Genomic DNA, 27,532 nt, shown 5'->3' with positions numbered 1-27,532 from the left:
CTCTTCCAGTTTCTTATCTCTGCCCATCTGCCTTGTGGCCTAATCTCCTTCGAAGCAATTTTAAAGAAAGGAATGTGATGCTATAAATTCTACGGAGTTAACAGGGCCTTCTTACTTCAGTGAAAAGATTATGGCATTGGAACGAGATGTCAAAGGCACAGGGTCACACGTTACTACAGCTTCTCAGGTGCTGAGTCCAGAAGAATCTGTAAAGAACTGAAACCTCAGCATTTTGATCCTCCCTCATTTAGCTGTATTAAACCCAGTGCACTCTGGCTCAGCTCTGATAGTTTGCCTCCGGAGGATGGCTGCTTGCCTCCAAGCGTGAGTGCCACCCAGAGGTCTGATCTGGTCCCCGTTCGGCACCCAGGCTCCTTGGAGGACTTTGGACGTGAGCCTTGGCCCTGAGTGAGCCTCCCCTTTGGCCGCGGGCTCGTGGCCACTTACCGAGTGTAGGCTGGCTCCACACTCAGGACATGGGGTGCTCTGGGGAGCACCACCATTAGGCCCTGGATCTGGGGTGAATATGATGGGTTGTGCCTGGTGCTTCTTTGTCGGGGAAGGTCAAAGCAGCAAGTACAGAGGCCGCAGAAGGCCTAAAGCACCCAGATGTAACAGGGCAGAGCATAGGAGAGAGAAATAAACTCCTCCACAAGTGCCCATCCAAGTTTCAGAGGGGAGATGTTTTCCAAGTGGAGCCTGAAAGCATGATTAGGGCTCACAGCAGATGGGTGGAGGGGAGCGCTGGTGTCCTCTGCAACCGCCAGCCTGTCCACGTACCTCCCTACCTCACGGGCCCCCACTGGCCCTGTCTCACCTGGCCTGAGCCCGTCTGAGGGGCCCCTAGTGCGTGGGCCCCCACCAGGGCACATCAGCTGCCTTCCCCTGTGCTCTCTCTCCTGCAGTGTCTCCTACCTGCTCTCTTGTGTGGCTCCCTGTCATCAGCAGAGCTACCCCTACTCCTACACTAACACGTCCCCACATGTAAATGCAGCCCCCACTTAGGGCCAGAAAGTCCACCTACATACTGTCTTTCCCTCAAAAGTGGAGATCAGAGTCAGGGAGGGGGCCATGGTGCTGGGAGAAACTTCCCATGCCTCTATCTGACCTCATCACCTTATTTGGGGGGGGGGGGGGCTTGCACTTGAGATGATAATGCGGGGCAGGTGGTTGGTGGATTTCAGAGCTGGCAGGTATTGGGAAGGTACAGGTGCAGAGAGGCTGGGCCGGTGCACAAGAGCACTTGCTGGAAGGCACGCAGGTGCAGGCCTTGGCTGCTCCTTGGGGAGGTGGCTGTGGGCATGGCTCTCTGTAGCTGTTCTTTTAAAACAGGAAGATGAGATTGAGTTATGAGTTTGATAGTTAGGGCCAGGCCTATTGAGGAAAGAAGGCCCTCAGGTTTCTGTACACCATTTGGGCTGCAAACATGAACTGACCATGGATGTTTGCCTGCCGACACCCCAGCAGAGTTCTGGGAGAGGATGGGCTTCGGATGTGGTGCCCTGTTGAGGGAAGCATGGCCTTGACCAAGAGCAGGGCACATCCCTCTGGGGACACCTGGGAGTAACATGTGATGTCCACAGTCGGTGGGGGGCAGCTTACAGTCAGAACCACATAGAGGCCCACAGCCACAGACATGTGTGCACTTGTTGTCGGAGCTTCGGAACCAGGGAAGCCTGCCATGGTGAGGGGGCACACATGGAAGCCAGGAGTCTGGGAAGCTTGAGGGCCAAGTCCTGTCTACTATCCAAAATGCCAGAGATGACTCTTTGCTTTCACAGCAAACTGGGGGCAGTATTGACGGTTTTGGAGGCCCGCCGTCCCTGACACTTTAGGATGGGAACATAAATGTGCCACACTCACTCCTGACTGGAGAATTCAGCAGCCTTCCAGAAGCCAGCCCCGGCCTGCCCACTCCAGTACCAAGAGGGGCAACCCCCGCTTCCTCAGATCACAGACGTTGAAATAGTACCTTTCGATGTTATCTCCGAATCTCCAAGTTCTTCTGGATCATTCTCTCCAAACACACCCATCATCGCCCCTGCACCTCCTTGCTCCCCAAAGCAAACCCACAGAGTGGCAGCCTGCCCTCCTGCCTCCTAAGAGCTGGTCCAAGCTTGCTTCCTGTAGCTGCCTGGGTCTCAGAGGCAAAGTGGAGAGAGGAGTGTGATGCTGACTAGCAGCCAGAGTATAGCCAACCTGCAGCCGGCATCTGCACTCCTTGTACCATAGTGGGCCTCAGCAAGGGACAGGGACAGACCCACAGGGAGTGCCTGCCACCTGCCATAGCAACCGAGGCTTGGCAGCCTTCACATTCTTTGGGCCAGACGATTCTTGGATGTTGAGCATCACTCCTGGTTTCTTTTTTTCTTTTTCTTCTTTTTTTTTTAAGATTTATTTGAGAGAGAGAGAGAGAGATGGGGGAGGGGTAAGGGGAGAGCAGACTCCACACTGAGTGTAGAGCCTGACACAGGGCTCCATCTCATGATCCTGAGATCATGACCTGAGCCAAAACCAAGAATCAGATGCTCAACCATCTATGGCACCTAGGCCCTCACACTACTGGTTTCTGCCAGCTAGACCTGGTAGCATGTTGTACCCCAGTTGTGACAGCCAGAAATCTTCCCTGTGTGTCCTGGGGAGCAAAATTGCCCCTGGCTGAGAACCGCTGGTGTATAAACTAGCTGTGTCCCTAGAACCATGAATTGAGTTTGGACCCCGGGGCCCAGGCTTGGCTCTGACTCTTGGTTATGTTGATACTATGCTGTCAACTCATTGTCTTTCCAAATCTTCAGAATCCTTTCTTCATTTTTAAAAGAGCCCGAGGCCTACCCAAAAAAATCCTGCAGTAAAACTTAGCTTATTAGAATTTATTCATATTGCTATCAACTTATGCTTGTTGATAAAGTTCCCCTTAAGCAGGGTGACTTCATTCTGGACATTTGCTCTAGAACCTTGTACCAGCAGTCAGCAATACTAGATTATACACAATTCTGTGCTGGATTCTTAAAAAGGGTAGATAGATCTTGTGTTCAGTGTTTTTCTCAAAATAAAATTAAATTTTTGAAAATTTAACTTGTTAGCATAGCGAAGGTTCAAGAATATCCTAGCCTAGTCTAGAAGTCTAGGTTTCCTTCTTTTGCCCATCTACTAACATCCTTCAGTGTGACATTCATAGGGAATGCCGCCGGTGCTGTCATAGTTTGGGATTGGGTGAAGAGCAGATATGACTGTGTGCATAATGAGCCTTTGACAATTGTGGCACAACCCCAAGGTGAGGTTCCTACTCAGATCGTCTTAGACTCTTCAAGCAGATCCTACAATGAGATCTCATATACAAAATATCTGAATGTTCTTGTTAAGCTGGACTCTACTATGTCAAGAACTAAGGATACTGGTCTTTTGAATGCCCTCTAAAGTGCCCTTGGGTTCTCCAGGAGCCTCAACAGGTGATTATGAAGACATTGACCCTGAATGACCATAGCCTTGGGGAAAACTGGAAAATCTTCTAAGCTTACACTTCCTTCCCCCAGAGTAGGGGGCCCTCTGGTCCTGTAGTGACTATTAGGAACTGACCCAGAGGAGAGAAAATTTCTTTTCACATCTCTACAAAGACACAGCCTTCACCTCTAGAGTCACTCTCTGCCCTCCAAGGAAGAAATGGCAAGCCATATACAGTCAGCTGCCATTACTCATTACCATAGCCATGGCTTTTGGTGGTTCCCCATGGCCCTCTCCCAACCCAATCCTGAAGTCCCTAAAAGGAGATCAGGAGATCAGAAAGTCTTTGTCCCCACCACATGTGTGGGTAGGGGAGAGCTAGCCCTTACTTAGGTTCTCCCAGCAGGAGTTGGGAAATGAAGTGATTGGATCACAGCCCCCATGGAATTCTCCCTTCAGTGTAGACCTGCCCAGAGATCTCTTCTTACATGTCTGCCTCCTGGCCTCCCTCACCCCGGTGAGGACCAACAAGGCTGAGAGAGGGCTTTGAGGAATAAGTCCCCTGAGCATACTGTCCAATGACAGTGACAAAAGGCCCACCAAGTCCTCTAAGCTAGCTGAGCAGTGTCTTTGCCGAGGGAAATGAGCTTCCCTGGTAGGAGGCAGCATTTGGGAAAAGCAATTTAAATGCTTTTATGTCCTCACAGCTTTGTTCAGTCTCACCTTCTGTCTCTTTTTTATTTCTTCTCTCTTTCTTGGTTCCTGTAAAGCCACTGATCTGTCTCTTTGATATGCTCAGATTTGCATGGATTGGATTCTGTGAGCTGCCTGAAAAATGCATCCTCTGGGTAAAACCCTTCTACCCCAATTCCCAGTCAAGCCTGGAAATCAGGATGGGCCTTCTAGTTTCTGCACACCCCATCTGGTTGGTCTCCTTTTTGACTTGGTTGTATTAGGTTATCTAGAACTCGATAACTCAGTAAAAATATATTGAAGCTCAGGTCTTGGCATCTCTCTTGACAGAATTCTTCTCATCTATTATTTGGATGCCTGGTGAGCCTTCAATTGTACGTTTCCAATGTTTCTGTAACATTTTCCAAAGAAGTCTGTTGGGATGTGTTTTTGCTTACAGGTTTGGCAGTTGGCTTGTGCCTCTGTTAGGCTGTTCTTCAAACACCAGCTGTGGCCTCTCCAGGGTCTCTATGAGTGGGCAGCTTGGGCTTCTTTGCAGTATGGCAGCTGGGCTCCGAGCATGAGTGCATGGCATCTTCCTGCCACGGTCCTGCCACTGGCATTTCCAGTGCTTATCAGCCGAGGCTATCCCAATGACCCCGGCCCATGTGGACGAGACGCAACTCCTGTCATGTAACAAGGGGAGTACAAAGTCACTTCACAAAGAGGGTGAATGGGAGGGGACTTAGGATCTAGCTCTGTGACCTCTCACTCTTTCCCTGAGTTCAGCCGGAACATTGCTTGTCTATTAGGGCTACCTCGGATTCAGTACTTTTAAATTAAGTGCAAAAGTAAATTCTGTTGAATATATTATCTTATAGAGTCTGGCTTTCCAGCTCCCAGTGACATGGGCAAAGGAAGCAGTGGCCTGGGGGTGCCAGGAGCCCACCTACTGAACTTCACAGCCCCGTCCACGCCTGCCACCTGTCAGTGCTGGGCACCTACACACACCCCCTGCCTCCTTGTTTTTCGGTTGAAATAGATTGTCAGTTTCTTAATAGTAGGGAGGGGGGCCTGGACTGCTCTGTGGACCTGACAGCCCTCTACAGCTCAGTGCTGCACAAGTGGTATGTCCCCTTGGGCCAGACCTGTCACCACAGCCTGTAGGAAGGGTGACTTCAACATTGCTACTTGAGAGGACCATTGATTCAGAAGGAAAGACCAGATTCCGCACTGTTCCTTTGGCTGAGGGGTCATATTTTCTTCTCCAACATAGTAAAAAGCAGCTATGAAATGACACGTGTCATTCATACCAAGACTTATTCTTGCAGAAAGAAGGCCTTGAGTCCAACATCTCCATGGACAGTGACAGTGACTATGACTGCAGACAAGCATGCATCTCCCAGGTGTCAGGCATATAGCATGCATGGTTCCATTTGGTCCCCATAATAACTCTCTGTGGGGGGTGCTACTGTTACCCCACTTCTGAAGCACAGAAACTTTAGGGCACTTGTCCAAGGTGTATGGCTGGTAGGTAGTTGGACTGGAGTAGACAGGCGGTCTGTGTCCTGCTCTTTGTTGCTCTGCTGCCTTGCCCGTCTTTCCCATCTTTGTCTGGAGTCTCAGACTGCTATCTCAGCTTCAGAATGAGTATCCCAGTGCCCTGTGACCTGTCCTTTCCTAGTGCACACCCAACAAGCCTGATGCATATCTTCCAAGCCATGCATGTCCTTTCTTCATTCAGCACCCACTGATGGTGGGCCACACCTGCCCAGGATGCCATGACCCTGGCCTCACCTGCTGTGTGGAGTGACAGTACCGTGGGCCCACACCAAAGAAGTTGGTTGTGTGGCTGCCACAGGCCGACCAGGCTCTGACCCCTGTTCAGCACTTTGGTGGGGTGCTGCCCTGGGCTGGGCCTAAGACCTGGGGGTGCGTGCAAGGAGCTCTCCCTGGGGAAGGCTTTGGTGGCAGTGGGGCCAAGAGGAAAGAGAACAATCAGGACAGGAATCGGGGATGCCAGGGCTCTGTCCCTGTGATGTGACTCCACTGCCCCACCCACGTTGGCTCTGTTAGATCTGGAGATGACATCCAATGTCTGTCACTCTGAGAGTTTCACTGCATGGAGGCTGGTTCAAGGAACTGTGGGACCTATGGGAGCATTTGAGCCTGTCCAGCCCTGGAGGTGTGACTGTCAGGGGCAGTAAGTGAAGCCTGATTAGATTCAGCAGACACAAGTAATGCTCCAGAACTTTGGCCAGACCCTGGGATATGGGGTGGATCAGGGATGAGAGGGTCGAGGCCAGAGGCCCTGAAGACACCAGTGATGAAGGAATAACAAACCCTCCCTCCATTTGCTCATTCATCAAGTGCAGTGGGAATGGCAGGTGGCGTGACAGGTAGAGAAGGCCTGGGATTCACTGTCAAGACCTGGATCCAAAGCCCAATCCCACCCACTTCATCTCCCTGAATTTGAATTTCCTCATCTGTGAATCAGGTGACTGTGACCCCTATAACAGCTGTGTTACATAAAGTACTGTCTGGGACTGAGTGTTCACGTCCCTCCAAAATTCATAAGTGAAAGACTAACCCCCCAGGGTGAGGTGGATCGTCTGGGGGGTAATGAGGGTTAGATGATGTCATGAGGGTGGGCCCCTCAGGTTGTGATCAGTGGCCATAGAAGAAGAGGGAGAGAGAGACCTCCCTCCACCTGCACACCTAAGGGGAGGCCATGTGACAACACGAGAAGGGGCGCTGTCTGCAAGCAGGGAGACAGTCCTCACCATGCTGGCCGTCTAACCGCGGACCTCCAGCTGGTAGGCTGCAAGAAAGGAAGTTTGCTAGTGTCTGGGTATAGTCTGGTATTTTGTTATGGACAAAATTTTGCACGAGAAGGACATGAATATAGGGGTGTTTACGTCCCCTGCCACCCAAATTCATATGACAAAGCCCCAGTGCAATGGCCTTTGGAGATGAGGCCTTGGGGGCTAATTATTAGATGAGGTCATGAGGGTGGGGCGCCATGATGGGATTAGTGGCCTTAGAAGAAGAGAAAGAGAGAGCTGGCTTCCTCTGCATGCACCTGCAGTGAGGAACAGCCACGCAAGGACTCGGTGAGAGGCTGGACATGTGTCGCCGGGAAAAGAGGCCTCGCCGAGAGCCTGACGATGTTGGCGCCCCGCTCATGGATGTCCAGCCTCTAGGCTGTGAGAACATACACTGCTGCTGTGTAAGCCACCCCATATTTGGCGTTTCGTTACAGCAGCTCAAGCCAGCTGAGAGAAGGTGCACGAACACACCAATGGTGTCCAGACGCCGGGCACGTGGTCAGTGCCCCCCTGCCTCTTGGCTGAGCTGTCTGTCCTCCTGTGTAAAACAGTGGTGCGGTTGCCTGCCTGACTGAGAAGGAAATCAGAGAGTGAGTCAGGCCTCTGGAAAGGGGCCCTGTGAACGGGCCTGATGAGCAAGGAGGTTGGGGGAGGATGAGCGTGGGCTGCCATTATTTGCAAGTTTGGAGAAACAGCCTCCGTGGGGTGTGGACCCCACCCTAGCAGCCAGGTGCCCTGGAGCCGTTGCCCTGTGTTGAGGAGGACAAGGACCCGTGGCTCGGAGGCCAGGGCACTGGCCTGCCGCTGGTGCTGAGGGCTCACATCTGCTGTGTGTGTGTGTGTGTGTGTGTGTGTGTGTGTGTGTGCGCGCGCCCTCTGGCCCAGAGCTTCAGGCATCTGTTGATGGTTTTATTTGTGGGATTTCTATCTTAAAAGAATGTCTAGATGAGTTTGCAGATAAAACACCTAGAGCTCATTTGAGACCTTGGGGCTAGAGATGCTTTCACCACAGAAGAGCCAATCGTGTGTCAAAGCTTTCGGCAGGAGACACTCTAGAGTGAAGCAGGAGACAAAGTCCCTGAGTGTCCTGGACGGGGGGAGAATCCAGCAGCTGTGCAGAGGGCAGGGGAAGGAACCATGGTACATGGTACGGAGGCAAGGAGCCCACGAGAGGCCCTGCTCAGCGGGGAGTTGATGAGGAAGGCCGGTGCCCTGGACAGGTCGCATCCAGGGTGACCAGAGCCTGGCTGAGGCGGCTCTGTGCTGTCTCTCTGCACTCAAGTTCTAGTCCCCACCATGTTGTCACCATATTTATTTACTGTGTTTTCTAAGAAATGAAAAGGGCACCTGGTGCTTTCCACCCGGCAAGCTGAGTGTGAACAAAACAAGGGAAAACAATATGGTTGGTGCGGTTTGCTTCTCACAACATTCCTGCCCTTCAGTAGACACCAGGGTGTTTCCTCCAGTTGGGAGCCTGAGTGCATCGTTTCAGGGACTCGGAGGATCTTTCTCAGCCTCTTACTGCACAAGAGGCTTCCAGAGGCTAGGGGATATGTAGCTGGTCCTTGAGTCCTATTCGATCTTCCTTTTGGTGGGTAAGTGGACGCATGAGCCTTCCTGTGACGTCGGCCATGGCTCCCAGGAATGCGAGCTGGCTGGGGGCCAGAGGAAGGATGAAGATGCCGGCATGCACCGCCACCATAGCTGAGAGGCCTTGTCGACAGCCCACTGTGTGCTGGGCACTCGCTAGGGGCTTTCCCTGCCATCCTCAGTAGTCCCCCACCAGTGTTGAGGGTACTGGCAGTGCCCCATCCTGAAGAAGCAGCCCAGAGGAGCAAAGAGTGGCTGTTTCATGAGGGGTAACTGGCCAACCCCCTGTTTTATCATCATGTAGTCCTCATTGGAGTTCTGTAATCACTGCTCTGTGTAAATACCTCAGTGCCCATCCACGAAGTGACTTAAACCATGAAAACCTCGGCAGGGCATGGCCGGGGGGCCTCCCACTTATTGGTGCCATATTGGGATTCCGTGCCTTAGCTCTCAGGACAAAGCAGTAGAGCTGGCATTAAAATTTGGAATCGAGTCCTGGGCCTCAATCCAGATCGTGCAACTTTCTTTCTGGTTGATTACCCTGGGTCTGTTGTTTAGAATCTCGGAGATTGTGTTTTTTTTACTGGGTTGTTTTAAGAATCTCAGAGCTGATGATGTCCAAGACTTGGGGCCCGGCTCATAGTGACTTCTAGGAGCAGTCAAGTAACTTGTTCACGATCAGTCAGCTGATAAATGCAGTGCCACCCAGCTCCCTCCATCTTCAAGGCGGTCATGATGTGCCATCTGGAAGTTCCTCAGGAAGAGGGTATCCTCTGCTTCAGGAGGTCTTTCTTGCTGCATTGAACTTGGCTGGTGGCCCCAAACCACGCCAGGCCCAGCTCCTCAGTGTTCTTCCTCTGTTTCTGATCCTGACAAACTGCTGTGTTTGTCACAGTGCCTGTGGCTCTGCTTTGAAGGACCCAGAACCAACTCCCACTTTCTCTTCTGCCCATTCGGCTCCCTTTTCAGAGTGCCCAGCACAGTGCCATGGGCAGAACACTGAACAAAGGCTTCACTTAATGGTTTCCGTCCTCAGGAGGAGCGAGAGAAGCAGCATACTGGAGCAGGCATCTCTCCCATCAAAAACAAAAGCTAGAGAAAGCACAGTTAGATTGGCACATTGTTATCTGCTGCTTCCCTTCTGCATTTTTTTCAGGAATCAATGTTCAACTTTGGTCGTTTGAGGACAGTATTTTTGAAGATGTTTTAATGTCTAAAATAGCCAATAGCTAAATGCACAGTTTTTCTGTCTCTTTTAATTAGCTTGTTAACCTCTTCCTCTTTATTTATTGTAGATCTTATATTCCTCTATTCTTCTATCCTTTATGAAGAGCACTACACGTTTATATTGTTATAACCCTTTCTCTGCTCTCACAGTAACTATGTTTTCAGGCAAAGATGTGCCTTTCCCCATCAAAATTTTACCAGGGCATAGCTTTTAATTACTGTTTCCCCATCTCCAGTAGGAAACTTTCCAAACATAAATTTCTAATCAAAAGGTTTCCAAGTGTACCTGGCTGTCTGGAAGCCAGACTCAGTATATGAAGATAAGGATGCGCCACGTCCCTTGGTTTTTTATTTTGGAACCTAAAGGCTCCTTGAAGCCCCCGGCACTGTTTGTCATGCCAAATCCATGTGCATCGGGCCTCTGACCACACTTTAGTCTCACCAGCTCCTTCCTAAATAGGCAGCTGCAAGTCAATCTAAGGGGCGTGAGGATGACACCCCCACTTTCCAAGCTTCTGGCCATCCTGGAGGCCACCGATGCCTGCAATGTGATTTTCCTGGCTGACCGTGGATTGATGTAGCTCCTGAGAACTCTTTGGCTCTCTTCCTACATGGATTTGGCTTTCTTGATCATTCCGCTGGTTGTGTCAGCCAGAGCCTGCAGTGCCCATGCCGGCACAGAGCAAGTTCCTGGCTGCAGGGCGCACGTGCCCCCAACTCCTGTCTCCAGCTGGCAGGAGCTGGCATCACCTTCCCCCTAAGTGCCCTGTGGCTGTCATCATCACTGTCTGTAGTCCCATGGTCCCCACGCAGGCTCCTCAGCCATGGCCACATGCCATTGACCTGGCCACACCAGAGTCACTCACTCACCTGCTCTCCTCCTCTCCTCCCAGCACAGCTCCCTGCAGCTCCTAGCGTCTGCCAAGCTGACTTCAGCCCCTCAGCTTGTTCTTATGGCCATCAAGATATGCTGTCGCCTGCCTTTCTCATCTCCCAGGCATCTCATCTGCTCCTTCCACACCTTCTCATCCCTCAGTGGGACCATTTCACCCCCAAGCCCACCCATTTCACCGTATCCAATCAAATCAGCCCAGCCCTCAAGGCTACCCCAACTGTCCCCTCTTACAAAACCACCTCCTCCATAAGCTAACAGCAAAAATTCCCCCTGGTTTATCACCTCTAGGACCATTATGTTCAGAGCAACAGAATGCAACTTTTTCCTTTATTATGGTTCCCCCATTAAACTAAAAGAAATACACATTTGACATAATGACTCAAACAAATAAGAGTGCATCACAAAAGCGAAATGCTGCCTGGAGCCTCCCTCCTGTGCCTGCCCCTCCCCACCCCCACTCCCACCCCCCAACCCTGTAACTAATAGTAACAGTCTGCAAGGAATATTTCTATGCTTCCCTCGGCCTGCAGATGCCACCAGGTTCCTCAGTGTCCACACATGATCTGAACGCGACCATTGTCTCCTGGGCCTCAGCTCACGCAAATGCAGAGGGAAAATGTGTGACTGTGTTTGATCCTTTGTTTGCAAAGGAAGAGGTCGCAGCCAGCCTTCTGACTTCGCACGGAGCGTGTCCCCATCTTCTGGCATCATACTGGGGATTCTTCCAGCTGAGGTTTTCCCAGACTGTCAAGTCTGGCCACTGCAGGTGGCCCAGCGTTCGCTGTGTGCCTGGCCAGTGATTTATTAAGTGTTTCCCTGCACAAAATAAGAATTAAGAGTCTCTTTGAGAGGAGCTATGCCATGGCCACCTTCCTTAACGTAGGTTAACGAGGGAGACAACCTGATAAAACAAACAAAAAACAAAAACACAACGTGGTACTTATAGGTCACATTTATAGGTTTACTTCATTTTTGTGAAATGAGTTGTATCCCTGAAAATTTTAATGCCACATTTTATAAATCAAATTCTATTCCCTTCGGCTTTTCATAATTTCACAGAGAATTTCCCATAATTTTTTGGTTAACTCTTAACTGGCAGCAGTTCTTAATTTAAGCTTTAAATTTCTTTTTCCTTTTGCCAAGTTTTTACATTTAATGTTCTGTAAAACAATTAAGGCCCCTAGGGAGGCCCCTATTTTAATCATAACAAAAACTATTATTTTATTATTTATTTATAAGATGTTTTATGATGTTCCTATAATGAATGAACCCCTTCAAATATCTCTTCTTTTAATGTTAGGTTTTCAGATGGTGCTTTTAAAGTACGGTTTGACTTTATTTTAGGGTGTGTGTGTACGTATGTGTTAGTGTGCATGTGTGCATATACACATAAAATTTTTTAACGCAATTCGTAAGCTCTTCCTTCCCTAACATGAGAATGCTGAGGGAGGCTTTCAGAACTACATGTGTATCTTGAGAGGCGGGGCTTCTGGAATTACCTCATCTGGTGCCAGCAGTTGTTGGCTCGAGCCTGTTCCTCTGCCTGGTGTGGCCAGCCTTGCTTGCTGAGCCTCTACTAGTACATTAGCCTTGCCCCTCAAAGTGTACCGAGGGAGGTGGCCCCACCTGGGAGCTAGTGGACAGCTCAGACACTCAGCTTAGAATCCGCACACCGTGCATGTCAGCACTCCCAAGCACAGCTTTAAACCCATGCACGTTCCCTGGGCTGGGCATTTAGTAGGTGCTCAGTGAACTACCTGGTTTCATCACCTTCCCCTGAAGCTGGTCCCTTCTCTGGGTTTTTACAGCACTATCTGTAGTCTTCTGGAATCATTAGCAGGTCACACATGACCAGTGGCTTGTAATTGATCCCTTCCTGGGTTCTGAATCAGGAATCACTTCTTTTGTCCCCATTTCAGACCTGCTGAGTTAGAATCTTTGAGGGTGGGGCCAGCATTATACTTATCCAACTCCCTAGCTGGTTCTTTGTAGCCAAAGTTGGAGAGCCAAGAGACCCCATGTTGACTGGTGGGACCTCTCAAGGGTTAACAGTGAGACACTTGCCTCGGGTGGAAATGAAGTTGATTTTCTTCATTTAACAAAAGTGTACTGGGAGTTAACTAGGTGGTGGGTGTTTTGCAAGAACCTAAAATTAACACATCATATAAACACATCATAAAAAGAGCCACACAATCAAATATTTGTGACATGCATTCGTAGTTTAAAAAGCACTCTGCCATTTGTCATCTTAACTGCTCAGTGTGGGCAGAGCCAGGACATGGAGCTGGGCCTTCCTGAGGCTGGCCTGGGCTGCCCCTGTGCTCCTGTGTGTTCCAGAGGCAGAGGAAGGGGAGCCAGGCAGCATGGGACTGCTGCCTGTGTGGAGCACTGTGAAGGGAGCCTCTCTCACTCACGGGAGTAGCCCATCACTCACATTGGGAGAAGACGGAAGGTGAGGGTACTTTTCCCTGCACATGTGCCCCCCACATGCCAGGACTGAAAGAGAGAGGCTTTTTGTTCCCACAGCTCAGACTGTTCAGGGTCCCCCACAAGGCTGAAATGGCTGCCCTGTGGCCTTGGGATAGAAAGTGTTCCTCCTCTGGAGAGGGATGGCAGGCCATAGAGGGAGGTGCAGATGCAGGCAGGAAATTGTGCAGGGCAGCAGGGACTCTGGCAGCATACCTGAAAGGGCCGCCCCCAAAACCATTGCAGGATCACCATTCTCTGCACCTGACTGGGCTCAGGAAAGTCCCTAATTTAGTCTTGGTCCCAGAAGAAACCCCAACAAATCCATCTTCCTTTTGTCCAGATTAACCTGAAATTGTGTCCTCTAAAACTTCTTACTGTCCCATGGCGTTGCTCCTAAAATTGATCGGCAAGTCTGTTCCCTGCCACCTTCAGAGTCTCATGAGTGGATTCTTACCTGTGTCACCAAAATTGGACCACCGCCAGGGGAAGGGCTTGGAACACCTACCCACATGTTTCGTGAATTCTGTGTGCATGGAATTGCTAGTTCACCAAATTCCACAGCCATTTGTAATCCCCCTGGTACTTAAGGCATTAGCAGAATTCTGTCGTGGACGGCAAAGGAGAGGCTTTTTCCAGTCGTGATATCCGTGTTTGCCAAAGTCAAATTAAGAGAATGATCTGTCATATTTGATCGTGGAGAACTAAGGCAGGAAAATTACCCCTCACATTCCTGCACCTCTTTCCAGAGCACAACTAAGGCCAGAATTCCCTGCAAACCTGCTCCGTAGCCCGGTGGCTCTGTCTTGTGTCCCTTGCAGCACACTCACCGGGGCCCTGGCCCACAGCTCCAGGGCTTTCTGTCCCTCAGTGGTGCCTTGCAAGAGGGCGTTTGTTGGCCAAACCTCTTCTCTGCCCATGAGACAGAAGGACACCACCATGTGATCCACAGGAGCTGTCATGCTAGTTGACACTGGGCCCTCGGCCCTTCCTTTTTTATTTTGTAACCTGCTAGGGTGTCTCAGGTAGGGCTGTGATTTCACCCCTGAAACTCTAAGAGGCAGCTCCCCGCTAGCCCTGGGCACATCCTCGTTCTGTCTCCTTCCACTTTTATGTCACATGTAGAAGAGGTCAGGGACGCTGGCTGTGAATGGAGGAGAGACAGGTGCTGTCTGGGGTGATGGGGACAGTCTCTGTGGCGGTGCTTTCCCACGCAGGGCCCCTCTGACCACAGCGCTGGCAGCATTGCTCAGGGTAGACTGTCAGGGCTGTAGATTAAATTATTCTCGCTTGTAGTCTGCAGCTTCGCCATCCCACTGGATTAGTACCTGGGATGTGAACATTTGATCACACGTAGCTTTCGTGAGACTTGACCTAACCGTGTCTGGGTGTTTGGTGTGGGGGTCCACATGGCTCCTTAGATCCCCTGGGCAGGCTCAGCCTTCCGGAGCTCCCAGAGGGCCGGGGACCGTCAGACACCACCCCGCCCACCTCCAGGGCCCTCCCCTTTGTGGCCTTGGGTGAGCAGACTGTTGTCATGAGAAGCCGGACACACATGGCCAGCGGCCAGCACCTCTTGGTAGTGGGCTCGGGAGCCCCTGCTACTTGGGAGACAAGGATGCCTCTGAGCCAGCTGTGTTGCGCCCCCTCGTGGCCACACTCGTGAAAGCTCTCCTAAGTGTGTCCCAGCGCTGATGCCTGTGGAAGCAGGACATCATCAACAGACGGGGGGGTTCCCTTCTCCATGTTACCCTATGCCCACCTGCTGCCACCAGTCTGCTCGCCCTGCCAGCAACTCCTCACCAGGGACAGTATTCAGGACATCCGCTTCCATTCTTTCTTTCACTATCAATGCTAAGAGTGGAGAAAAACATGGACTCGTTCAGGCTAAAGTGTTACTGGCTTAGCTTAAGGACGTGCACATCCTTTGATACGTGCCCGCTATCCCCAGGGGCCTCTAACCATGCAGACAAGGAAGGTGGGAAGAGGAAATCTTGTCAGCCCAGCTCCGGGTCTGCTCAGCCCAGTGACCAAAGCAGACTCTTCTGTGGCCATCGCTGACTCAGTGGCTACAGTTTCAGACTTGCGTGTGTTCTACGCCATGTGCCCATAGCCCCTGCCACCTGATTCCCCCAAAACATTAGAAAACCAAACTCTAGAGATATCTGGGGGGTGCAGTTGGTTCAGCGTCTGCCTTCAGCTCAGGTTATGATCTCGGAGTCCTGGAGCTGAACCCCAAGTGGGGCTCCCTGCTCAGCAAGGTGTCTGCCTCTCCCTCTGCCCTCCACCCCCCACCCCTGTTCGTGCTTACTGTCTCTTGAGTGCTCTTTCTCTTGAATAAATAAATAAAATCTGTAAAAAGAAAACTAAACTCGAGTAAGGCCATACAAGTACTCTAGTTCCAGGGCAATTGGATTGATCTAGAAGCACTTGTACACACTTTCTCTTTCACACACATACATCACTCAGTGGCAGCGTTCACACGCTTCCTTGCATGTGCTTCCATGGATTGGCACAAGCTGAGGGAGGCCGGCGTGCCGACTGCTGACAGTGATACGAAGGGTTCAGGGCAGAGAGGGTGGCTGGGCCGGGGCACCCGAGGACACGGCTGGACCCTTCTCTGGGTCTGTCTCTCCATTACCCATCAAGAGCTTGCCCTGAGCCCCAGGACGTGAGGGTGCACTGAGGGCATCTCCAGTACAGACTCTGCCCATCGTCCCGCCGGCGGGGGACTTTGTGGTGCGTGATGAGGAATCCTCCGTGAGAGCTGGGGGCGAGCTCTGGTGCAGGAGAGCTCTGCACGTCTAGTGGGACAGCGTATGGATGGCCTCGTGACTGTGGCGGCAGATTCTTCTGACCAGGTCATTTGTTTTGTGTGTGAAGGGCCATTACCTGAAGGTTGTCACATCCCATAGCAGCCCTTCCTCTTAAAATAACAAAGCCACCTGCTAGGTGAAGATATTTCATCGGGATGTTTCCCACGAAGGGGACGCCCTCCTGGGGAGCTGCCCTGGATTCTGGGACAAGTGGTCCTTCCCGCCCACACATGACTTTCTCAGGGAATATATGCAGGGCACACGCTTGCACACGTACATGCACACATAACACTCAGGTTTCCCATGTGGTACAGTCAATTATGTGCAGAGGAAGGTGTGCTTACAGTGCTGCCCAGAGTTTCCAAAGATGTGTGCAGGACACATGGGCTTTGGTTCTATAAACCCAAGGGCCGAAGGAGTGGATCTCAGGATCCTGACGGAGAATGCTTACACTCCCCTCCTGGGTAACGAGAACCAAATCATGTTGACTGTTGGCCCCTCTGACTCAGCCAGTGAGGGATGCCAGTCTGGGGTGGTCCTCGATGGCAAGGGGGGATGTTGTAGAGAAGGGCGCCCCCACAGCTTCCTCCCCTGGGATCAGTGCCTTCCGCCTGCCCCCAGGCCTCCTGGGTTTGCTCTGGGCACCTGCACCGGTGCTTTACAAGATTATGTTGTATATGTTGTATAAGTAAGATTATACTTCCCTTACCACTTGATAACGTAGGGGTGTTAACCCACTGGGTTTCAATTCTGTGTGTCTTTCCAGAAAGAGAAGAAGAGTGGGCTGCTGAAGCTTCTCGCTGGGGCTTCCACCAAGAAGAAATCCCGCTCCCCACCGTCCATCTCTCCAACCCACGAAGCCCAGGTGGCAGCAGACACCTCACTCCAGGGTGCCGTGGGGCCCGAAGTGTCCTCGCTGTCCATGCATGGCAGGGCAGGCTCCTGCCCCATAGAGAGTGAGATGCAGGGTGCTGTGGGGATGGAGCCGCTGCACAGAAAGGCAGGCTCCTTGGATCTGAACTTCTCCTCATCCCCCTCCAGGCAAGCACCTCTCTCCATGGCTGCCATCCGTCCGGAGCCCAAGCCTTTGTCCAGGGAGAGGTAAGGGTGGGGGCAGGGCTCACGTCCTCTGGAACCTTGGTGTGGGCTAGTCTCCGAGATGGGAGCCATTTGGGGAGAACAGTGACAAGGGGATCTTCAGATTAAATTGACCAAACGTCCCTCTTACCCACATCTGCTCGGTTCCTGAGCTTGGTTGGTAAGGATCAGATAAAACACACTTGGGAAAGAAGGGAACATATTTCACATTCTGAATCCACCGGGGTCCTGAGTTTAGGATTTGCAAGAGATTCGTCAGGAAATTTGGCACTGATGGGGTCCTGAGCCCAGAGAGTGAGCAATGACGTTGGTGAGGGACCACACCCCCTCAACCCCTGGACTGAACCCCCAGGCTGATCCCGTGGTCTGTGTGCCCCACCCCGGAAGCAGCTCTGACACCTTAACATTAGAAAGCATCACCCCCAATCTGGCTTCAAGGTATATAATCTTTTGGGTTGAACCACACAAAATTGCCAATATTTATTTGCTTTTCTACCAAAACCAGGAATTTCACAGTTAAGCCTAGAGTTGTACAGAGCAATAAACTGGGTCCCCTGAGGAGCCTTAGGTGTTGAACTTTACCAAGGCTGGAGGCTGGTGTCCCCCCCACCCCCAGTGGACGGGTCCTTCGAGAGCTTCACATAAGGGTTAGAGGGCACCGCACGGAGAGGGAATGAGCTCTCCCTTCTAAGCGAGCACTGTGTAAGTGGTAAGACTGCCGAGTGGCCTCCTGAGCAGGCGATCCTGGCATGTGTCAGGATCCTTGCCCTGTTTTGCCACACTGATGTCGGCCAGCCCTCTCCTGCATCCCCTGGTGCCTGGGGTGGGAAGGCCACCTGCTATCCCCAGCGCCCACTGACCTCTGGCACCAAGGCCGGGCTGGCCGAGGTTCCGTGTAGATGAGGGAAGATGCACCTCTTCAGTCAAGGCCCAGATGGTGGATGCTGCAGATGTCATGGGGTCTGCTGCTACCACTCAGCTGGGCCGTGACAGTGGGAAGGCAGCTGCAGACAACACAGAAATGGTGGGTGTGGGTTTCCTGGTAAGACTCCACTTACGGCCCCGGGAATTTAAATTTCATGTGATTTTCTTGTGTCCTGAAATATTCATATTTTGATTTGCTTTTCAACCATTTAAAAAACCGATGGTGGTACTCTTGGCTCTCAGGCCACACGGACCACCGCAGGCAGACCTGGTGGGTGGGCGTGGGGCTGGGTTGGTGCTCCGGGCTCGGGCGCCAGGCTCCCCATGTGGCAGGGCCTGGGGGTCCCTGACACAGCCGTAGCAGGGCCGTGCTCCCACCCACTTCTAGAGCGAGAGCTAGCAGGGGTGACGTGCCACTCAGACGCTCTGCAGGCGGTGTGGTGCCAGCCGCAAATCCCAGGCTGGGCCCACAGCGTCCCACCTTGCTCCGAGGGCCTTGTGCTTGGTACCTCCGCCCTCATGGGAGCCCTAGAGCACATCCCATCCCATAGATGGGAAGCTGAGGATTGTTGAGAGGCTAAGGGATTGGCCCAACACCACACAGCTCGGTAGCAGCTGAGCCAGGGACTGAACCCAGGGCTCCCCAGCCGCTCTGAGGAGCACAGTCAGCAGTCGCCCCAATGTATCATCTGCCCACCGAGGGATCTGGGTGTCTCTATCCTTTAAACTGCATGGATCTTGCCCTGCCAGGACGCCTACATGTGCTCCACAGGTGACCACGGCCCTGTGTGTCTGACCTACACCTGCTGTGCAGACTCAGTCACTGCAGGGCCCACTGCCATGAGCTGCCTTCCCCTCTGCACATCCCCAGCCCCGAGGAGACCGGGCTCACCGTACCACACCATGCCCCACACCATACGGTACATACATGCACACATACACGCACCACACACGCACACACACAGAGACCCCCCCAAACACCACACACACGTACATGTGCACACTCCACACACACACCACACATGTGCACACACATGCCATACACACACCACACACACGTACACACTTCTCTCTCTCTTTCTCCTTCCCTCCAGGGAGCCTCCTCCAACTGTGTGGCTCTTTCATGTCAGAACCTTCTTCCTTCCACAAGACCAACCACCAGCTGCCTGTGATTTCTGAATGTGGCTCCCAGTCCCTTTGCCTCGGATCACAAAGCTGGTGGCTCCTGAGAAGGACAGACCTAGGTATTTCAGACATGCTCTCATATCTCCCCTGGGTTTCTGTTCTCCTCACATCCCTCAACTTCCAGACGCCTTAATAAAAGGTCTTAAAAGACCTATTCTAAAAAATCATGAAAGTCTCTGATTAACTAGAAAGTTCAGAGAATTACTCTCATTCTGTGAATATTCCATCTAATCAGGGCTTATTGTACCCAGAGATTCTTGGCACCCTGCTTGTCCCCAGCACGCCGTGCAGCTCATTAGTGATGAGAGTTTTCAAAATACAGCTTGAAACCAACGACTGCCTAATAAGCCCCCAGATGCCCCCTTCCCTCACCCTGTACAGCCCATAGGCTGCCTCATGTCCTGGGGAGCCCCAGCAGGTCGGAGTAAGGGTTTCACAATGCAAAGGCTTCATCTCCAGGCTGGGGCAGGTCCAGAAAGCACTTGGCCTAGAGCACTGCAGGTTCCTGAATAAAACTTAGCTTGCAGCTGGAGGGGAGCAGCTGTAACAAGACTCCCTGCTGCAGATGCCACAGGTCTGTAGAGTGCCTGCGTGTGCAAGGCCACCTTACAGTTCACGGTGAAAGGAAGACAAAGGGCATCCGGGGCTCACACTCCCAGGAGGTGTCTGCCACCGGCATGCTGAGGAGGGGCTTCCCTCACCCTGAGTGGAGCGGCTGGTCTCTGGCTGCTGCGTGTGGGTGTCTCCTATGTACACACTCCCTCAGGTCTCTCCATTTCCCCCCTGAGGATTCAGGAAGACATTGCTCCCACAGGGAGGAAGTGTGGGCTGGAGGGAGGCCACCCAGGAGAGTAAACCCTGGAGAGCTACCCCCAGGCCCATGGGGCCAGGCCTGCAAGTCAGCTCCCCAGGGGCAGGCCCAGCCCTCAGGAGACCCATAGGCACCAAAACCACAGGCCTAATGTGTAAACCAGAGTGCCCATTACTAAGTCTTCCTTGCAAACCTAATCTTTGGGCCATCTGGATATATTATGCCCTATGGACAGTGTGCAGGGAATCACATTTCTGGAAGGTACTTCGGGAATACATAAGAGTGGTATAGTCACTGGACCCAGTGCCATTGTCTAATGCCTCGTCTCCCTGGCAGGGATGTGCCGAGCCTGGGCAGGTGTGGCGGACTTCTCGAGCCAGCCGTCCCACTGCCCCAGCCTCTGGATGCCTCCCTCCTGGCTCTCACACTTTGGGGAAGTTGTGCAGTGGCTCTGAGAAATGGGCACGCTTACCACTTACCAGCCAGTTCACCCAAATAGGTGTCTTACTTCTTCGAGTCCCCATTCCCCCACATACAAAGTACAGATATTAATATCTATTTGTAGTTATAATATTTGTAAAACACATGGATCCAAACCTAGGAAATCATGAATGCATAAAAAAGAACAGTAATAATATATGAAATAATATATGTAATAATGTGCAATGGTGTGACATACATAAGAATAACGTGATGACCCCTCCGGTGCTGACTGGCACCCCCTCCTCCACTTTTGATTGGAAAGTCGTTTTTCTCACGTACTCACACACTCAATATATTTATCCTCACCTCTAACCAGCCTGTGAATTGTTTGGCTTTGTTAGGATTTCAGAGATGTTTGGCTTTGATCTGTTATGTGTCATAGTTGGCAGAATAATGGCTTCCCAAAGATGTCTATGCCCTAATCCCCCAAACCATGACTGTGTGGCCTCACATGATCTCAAGGAATGAAGGCTGCAGGCAGAATAAGGTTGCCAACCAGCTGGATCTAAAATGGAGAGATGATCCTGGATTATCTGGGCCCAGTGTGACCACAGAGTCCTTGTAGGTAGAAGAAGAAGGCAGCACAGAGGGTCAGAGTGATGCAGTGAGGACTCCAGTGGCCATTGCTGGCTTTGAAGTGGAGGAAGGAGTGTCCAGCCAGGAATGCAGGAAGCTTCTAGGAGCTTATGGAGGGGGAAGTGCATTCTCCCTAGAGCCTCCAGAAGGAACCCAGGGTAGGAGACTGGATTGGATGTCTGACCTAAGGAACTCTGAGTAAGAAATTTATGCTGAATGGTGCCCCTGATTCTGTGGAAATTTGTTACAGCAGCAACAGGCAACTAATAATACGTGTGACGATGGTGGAGTTTAGTGTTCAAGATGAAGACATACGCTTATTTCCAGGCTCCTAGAGGGCCCTGCTCTGCCATGATCACAGTCTACCAGCTTGGGAATCACACATCCTCAACAGCCCAGAAGCAAGTGCTCCGAAGAGCCTGCCCCTTGGAGTGCCCCCTGGCACCCACGTTGTCAGGGAGTTGCAGATGACACATTTGCTGAGGACACTCCACACCTCACACGTAAAGCTACTTGCAAGGTGCAGGAGTAAGAATTCATCGTGACGTTCAGCCTTCTGGTTTCCTGAGTTCTGTGTCTGGAAGTGATCCGTGGTTGACATGACCTTTACTCAGCACGGGGCTGTCTCATGACTGGTGACACCACAGTCCTAGCCCGGGAGGAGCTGCTGTCCTTAACTGTTCATGTGGCCCTTTGTGTCTATAACAGGGACTATCAGGAAAAATAGCTCAGTCTTGGAATGATCTGGACAGAAACGTTAAATGCCCAACTCTTAGCATAAGGCCCACATCATCCATCTGGGCTCATTAAATCATTGAATTGCTCAGAAGCACCAAATTACTATTTTTTCTAGCAAATTACATTTTCAGAGTTGCTTGTTGTTTCACATCTGGCAGTTGAGGCAAAAGCCAAAACTTGTGTCTGAAGTCTGAGGAATCATGTTATTCTTTGCCTTTTCTTCCTCGGGGAAGAGAGGGAGGTGGGTGTCTGGAGAAGAGGTAGAGGGTAGCAGAGAGCCACAGGTAGGCCAGCCCTGGTCCCGCCCGTCGCATACACAGCCTGGCTGCCAGAGGCGTGGGAGGGTGCAGGCTTTGCAGTGCTGGTCGCTCTCACAGACCCCATCCACACAGTGGCCATCTGTCCTCCAGGGGGGGCTGCAGGCAGCCATATACAGTTTCAGGGCTGGGAGGAGGGTGGGAGGCATACTGTCTTTTCTTTCCTCCTTTGTACCCTAAAAGCCAGTTTCTGAAGTCCAGAGACAGCAGTGAGAACTGGCCCAGCCCTCCCTTACCTGCAGCTGTTGCAGAGCACTTAGCTTGCCTGGCTGGCCCTGCTTCCTTCCTGCTGGCCTGCCAGGTTGGCCCCAGGAGCCACCTTGCTCTCTGCCCCCTGCCCTCACAGCCCGGAGCAAGCCAGGACTGTGAGCTCCCCAGAGTGGGGGCCTGGCTCGTCTCTGCCTGCGCATCGTCCCCCAGCCTCCGGGGCACCAACCCCAGCTGCTGCAAGCTGTGACTTCCCAGTCCTCCTCTGATGGGCCAGCGCCCCAGGCCCTGTCAGCAGGTGGCTGAAGAATGAAGATTTGCTGGCACTTTGACCTTGACTCTCAGACAGCAGCAGGCAAACATTCGTCCATATAACTGGTAGAAAATCTACTTCCTGGACCCATCAGAGATTCATCAGTAGGTCCAGGATAGAGCCAGAAACCTGACCCACGGGTCCTGCAGTCTATGGCCGAACTTTTAAGAAATGCTGACGTGTTTTATAATGTCCTGGTTTCTTCCAAACCAGAACATACAGGTCAGAGGCCCCGTGCAGAGAGCCCCTTGACAGTCCTCAGGACAGAGCTGCTGGGACACCCAATGGTCTCCTTCAGGGGCCCTCGTGTGGTTGTGCTGATGGGGGCACAGGCAACAGCTGGCAGCCCAGGGAACATCTTCCCTCCTCCCCTGCCAGGAGACAGCAGCAGACAGTGTGTGCTGGGGGTGCCCCTCTGAGGCCCAGCAGCACCCCCACCAACACACGGCTCCTCCCCTACTCATGGGGGACCCTGAAGGCCATGGGTCACCCAGCTCCTGGCCATTCGTCTGGCCGGTGTTCCCTCCTGTGGCCAGAGGCCAACAGCAGGAGGTGAGGTATACACCCTGGGCAGGGAGGCTGTGCGCCAGGTGGTTTGCGTGGCCACAGTCCAGCTACTCACCCTGCCCAGCCTCCACAGCAGCAGCAGAAGCTGCCCTCGGCCAGCGGCTGCCTCACCCCTCCCGCCAGGCTCCCAGGCTGCTCCTGCCCTGCGCTGACCACGATACCCTCTGGCCCCTGGGCCCTCTCCAGGCCCCCCCCAGGTCCCCTCGGGCACACAGTCACTGCACTCCTATGTACTGGGCTGGTTGTAGGCCGGGGGCACAACCAGAGTGTGGGGTGATAGGTGCTGCTGACCCCAGCTCGCCTGCCCCTGCCAGTGCAGGAGACCTACCGTGGGCACCGCATGGGTCCCGGCCGGCCCGTGGACCGGTGAGCCCCAGAGAGACGGCGAGGATGCAGCCACGTGTCCTGCCCTCCCCCAGTGTCTGCCCCGGGACTACAGTGGCTGTCCTCTGCCCCACCCAGGGGGGACTGCGGTCTGAGACGGGCGAGAGGGAGGGAAGCGTCCCAGCCACAGGAGTGGGCTCTGGGAGGACACCAGGGGAAATTCTTTTAAATTTTAATAAAAAATGAAAAGGTCGTAAAAAAAATTTTTTAAGTAGAAATTTTTAAAAGCGGAGGAAGTAGCCCCAAATTATAACAATTTACAACAGGCAGGGAAAAGGAAGGGAAGAACAGAGAGAGAGACCCTGAGAGCAGGCCTTGGGGTCAGGCTCACCCCGTATGGTGTCTGTCTCCCCCAGGTACCGCGTGGTGGTCTCCTACCCTCCCCAGAGTGAGGCGGAGATTGAGCTGAAGGAAGGTGACATCGTCTTTGTGCACAAGAAGCGAGAGGACGGCTGGTACAAGGGAACCCTGCAGAGGAACGGCCGCACCGGACTCTTCCCAGGCAGCTTTGTGGAGAGCTTCTGAGGACCGGCCCCACACCCTGCTCCTGGGCACCGAGGCTCCCCGGGGTCCCCAGGGGGTGAAGAGAGGAGGTCCAGGCCGCCGAGGGTCCTGGGTCCCTCTCACGGCTCCCGGCAGGCCACCCCGGACGAGGACGGGAGCTGAGGGACGCAGGGTCGCGCCTCCACCCACAGCCCCCAACCGAGAGCGCGCCCCGGGGTGCATCTCCGACAAAAATGCTTCCCTCTGCGTAAACTGTAAGGAAATGTCATTGAAAAGAGAAGCTGCTGATGCGGGTTGATTTGCTCCGCGCCGGACTGCTCAGCGGCGGCGGGCTTGCTGGCTGCCCACCGAGCCTGGAGTCTGCCGAGGGGCGGCGGCCCAGGGCCCAGGGCCCAGGGCGTCAGCGTGATGCCTCGATGGGCTGCCCAGGGCTTCCTGTGGGGGATCCAGATTGCTCCATCACCTCTCTATATACCTCAGTCACCTGCCAGCCGGCCGCACAGCAAGGGTGTTCCCGGCCCCGGGCCTTCGCCAGGTCCGTGGGGTCCCCGGGCCAGCCCAGCGCACAGCTCCCATCGCAGGCGCCAGATCGCACTTGGCTTTGTTTCCTGCCCATGTTATAAGCCACACATTTCTTTTGCCGCCACTGTCCCTTTGCATTGCTTCTTTCTTACAACATCTTTTTAAGGTAAAGCTGTTAGACTTTCTATATTTCTAATAGGTCATACATTGCCTATTTTTCATACATCTGGTGCTGCCTTTTTGTAAAACCAGTAATGACTTGGTTGAGCTTGAAAGAAAAAATATCTAAGTTGATATCAAGTGGGCAGAATTTTTATACGTAGCATGTGAATTTTGGAAAACTCTGAAAAGCCCACGTACTCAACATCAGTGTTGGCTACTGCTCCGTGGAGAAGAGGGAACCACTTAAATAGTGGTTGGAGGGAGTTTGGTAAAAACCAATTTCTTTAAACCCTTACCAAAGCTCCGTGCTATGTCTAGACAGTGGTAATTATTTTTCAAGAACTGGAACCATTTCAAGGAAGGGTCACTATAATTGCTTTTGTGTGGCAGTAAAAAGAACATGAAGGTCAACCCCAGCCTAGGAAGGCAGAATTTTCCTTTTATTGCTTTAGAGAAAATGAATACAATTAGCATAATCAAAATATGACTTCTTGGTACTGAAATGTGCAGTTTTTAACCAGAGTTCAGATTTACCACCTTGTGATGGTTTTGTCTTTTTTTTTTTTTTTTAAATAAATGCTTCCCTATCAGGCAGTACAGATGTTGGTGTAGAGACTGGAAGTACAATGAGGAGAACAAGGGATTTGAGGCATTGCTGCAGACCCAGAATCCAAGGGAGCTGGGAGGAGAAAAAGGAGGAAGGGGCATCTTTAATCCTGGCACCCTGTCCCGGGCGGGGTCCGTCAGAGCCTCCTCCTGAGCCCGGCAGCCCAGACCTCCCAGACACAGACTGGAGAAGGCAGTCTCATTCTCAAGAGAGTCAGACCTTAAGAATACATTCCTATCAGCTCAAAGTCACAATTCATAAGCCCCCTCTTTTTATTTTTACAAAACTACTCAAGTTTAAATTAGGCTGACTAAATTAGCCTTTGGTAATGTAAGATTGCCTGGTTTTCAAAGATGCAACAAAATCCAGAAACACATTCCCTCGCCTGATGTGATGCCTTTGAAATACCAAATGTTTATTTTCAGAGTTCCTATTTGGGGATGTTACTTGGCTATTTGTTACTGCCAGGTGGCTACCATGCTGGTGATATCACACCTAGACAAAGGTTCCTCTCCCTTCTCCAGATGAGCATAGATTTAATAAGAGTTGAGAAATTTGTTCTGAATCAAAGAAAGACAAAATCCGGCTTAAACCTGGGGAGCCCCATACATGAGTTAATGACAACCAGAAGGTAACCATTTGCCATCAGTGCCAAATTAGTTGCCTGTAATGCACAAAAATCATGTGCATGTTTAAAATCATGCCATCACCAAAAATGTGCGTGGATTAACATGCTGAGACACATGTTCCCCAGTGAGACCAAAACTAACTCAAATCTCCAGATAATAAGGAAAGCCTTTTTTTAAAAAATGAAGACAGTTACCAAGCAACAAATAGACTAACTTGGATCTTCTTTCCTCTCCGAGCCACTGCCTACATGATGCTCGTGGTAGGTAGGAATCGCTGAACAGCCTAGTGACTGTGGGTGAGGCAGCAGCCCAGCAGGGCCCAGCACCCCCTCACAGCAGAGAGTTGGGGCCAGCATCCCGTGCCTTTGAAAGGTGTCAACTGGCTCCTTTTGCAGCAGAGCTGGGGCAGGCATTGGTATGACCTTGGGGAGGAAGCAATGCCATAGGCCAGCCATCACCAGGACATCCTTTCAGGTGGGACTCACAGAGAGCAGGGAAGTGCACGATCAGCACCCATGCTCTGGGCTGTTTTCAAACACATTCAATCAAATCCCATCAGCCTTCATGACCATTTAGCCCACAGAGAGGAGCAGGAACAGAATTACCACCTTGTGATGATTTTGTCTTTTTTTTTTTTTTTTTAAATAAATGTTTCCCTATCAGGCAGTACAGATGTTGGTGTAGAGATTGGAAGTACAATGAGGAGAATAAGGGATTTGAGGCACTGCTGCAGACACAGAATCCAAGGGAGCCAGGAGGAGAAAAAGGAGGAAGGGGCACCTTTGATCCCGGCACCCTGCCCTGGGAACCACCATCTGGCCCTACAGAACAAACTCATTTTGGCTACTAAGATGAAACCAACACCTTGTCTGAACCCTCACACTCTACCCTGACCCAGCAATTTACACATCTTGGTTATTAGTGGCATTTGGCAGCCAAAGTGACTTGCTTTGAGGAATGCATAGAGTCCATAGCCACCACTGAGGTCCGCAGGCACTGAAGTGACAGGGACATCTGGTCCACCTAAGGGCCTCAGAAGTGGAGTGGGGAGACAGTGGGCAGCCAGTTCCCTGGCAGCCTCAATGTGTGAATGCCAGGCTCTGGTACCCCAAACAAGTTCAGCTGCCTGGCTGGGAAGTTCTTTGTACTTTGCACAGTTCACAAACACACACACACACACACACACACACACCGATGTTTTTGTTATACACAAATGTCAGCGTGTGATTTTGAAAGAATTGACAGTGATGACAAACTATGATGCCTGTGTTTCTGAGTCTTTAAATAAAAATGAACATGGAGAGGTCTTGTGTCTGGATGATTCAAGCAGTGAGGTTGGGGCAGAGGCTGAGAGGGGCCCGAGCAGAAAGGCCTAAATGGGTAAGAGTGTGACAAGGCAGGTGCCTTACTGTGTCCCTGCTGGCCAGCACGTTGGCTCACACACCCACCATTGCAGAATGCTTCCATGTGGGAAGCACAGGGTGTTGGGCCATTAGGGAGACCAGGAATGTCAAGACAGCCATGTCCAACATATGCCAGAGATGCACTATCCGGGCACTAAGTATTGAGC

General features: G+C 52.0%; 1 protein-coding gene across 1 annotated transcript in view; it reads left to right on the top strand.

The window, feature by feature from the left end:
* SH3RF3 (SH3 domain containing ring finger 3) overlaps window positions 1–27,268 on the top strand; it is a 353,908-nt gene extending 326,640 nt beyond the window's left edge. Inside the window, exons 10-11 of the mRNA XM_038550834.1 lie at window positions 16,702–17,036; window positions 23,895–27,268. Coding sequence (XP_038406762.1) covers window positions 16,702–17,036; window positions 23,895–24,063 — 504 coding nt within the window. The 3' untranslated portion in view covers window positions 24,064–27,268. The remainder of the gene's footprint in view (window positions 1–16,701; window positions 17,037–23,894) is intronic.
* The last annotated feature ends 264 nt before the right edge of the window (window positions 27,269–27,532 follow it).

This window comes from Canis lupus, chromosome 10, assembly GCF_011100685.1.
Source record: "Canis lupus familiaris isolate Mischka breed German Shepherd chromosome 10, alternate assembly UU_Cfam_GSD_1.0, whole genome shotgun sequence".
Lineage (NCBI taxonomy): Eukaryota > Metazoa > Chordata > Mammalia > Carnivora > Canidae > Canis > Canis lupus.
The sequence above is the reverse complement of the archived record's forward strand: the minus strand, read 5'-3'. Positions and strand labels throughout refer to the sequence as shown.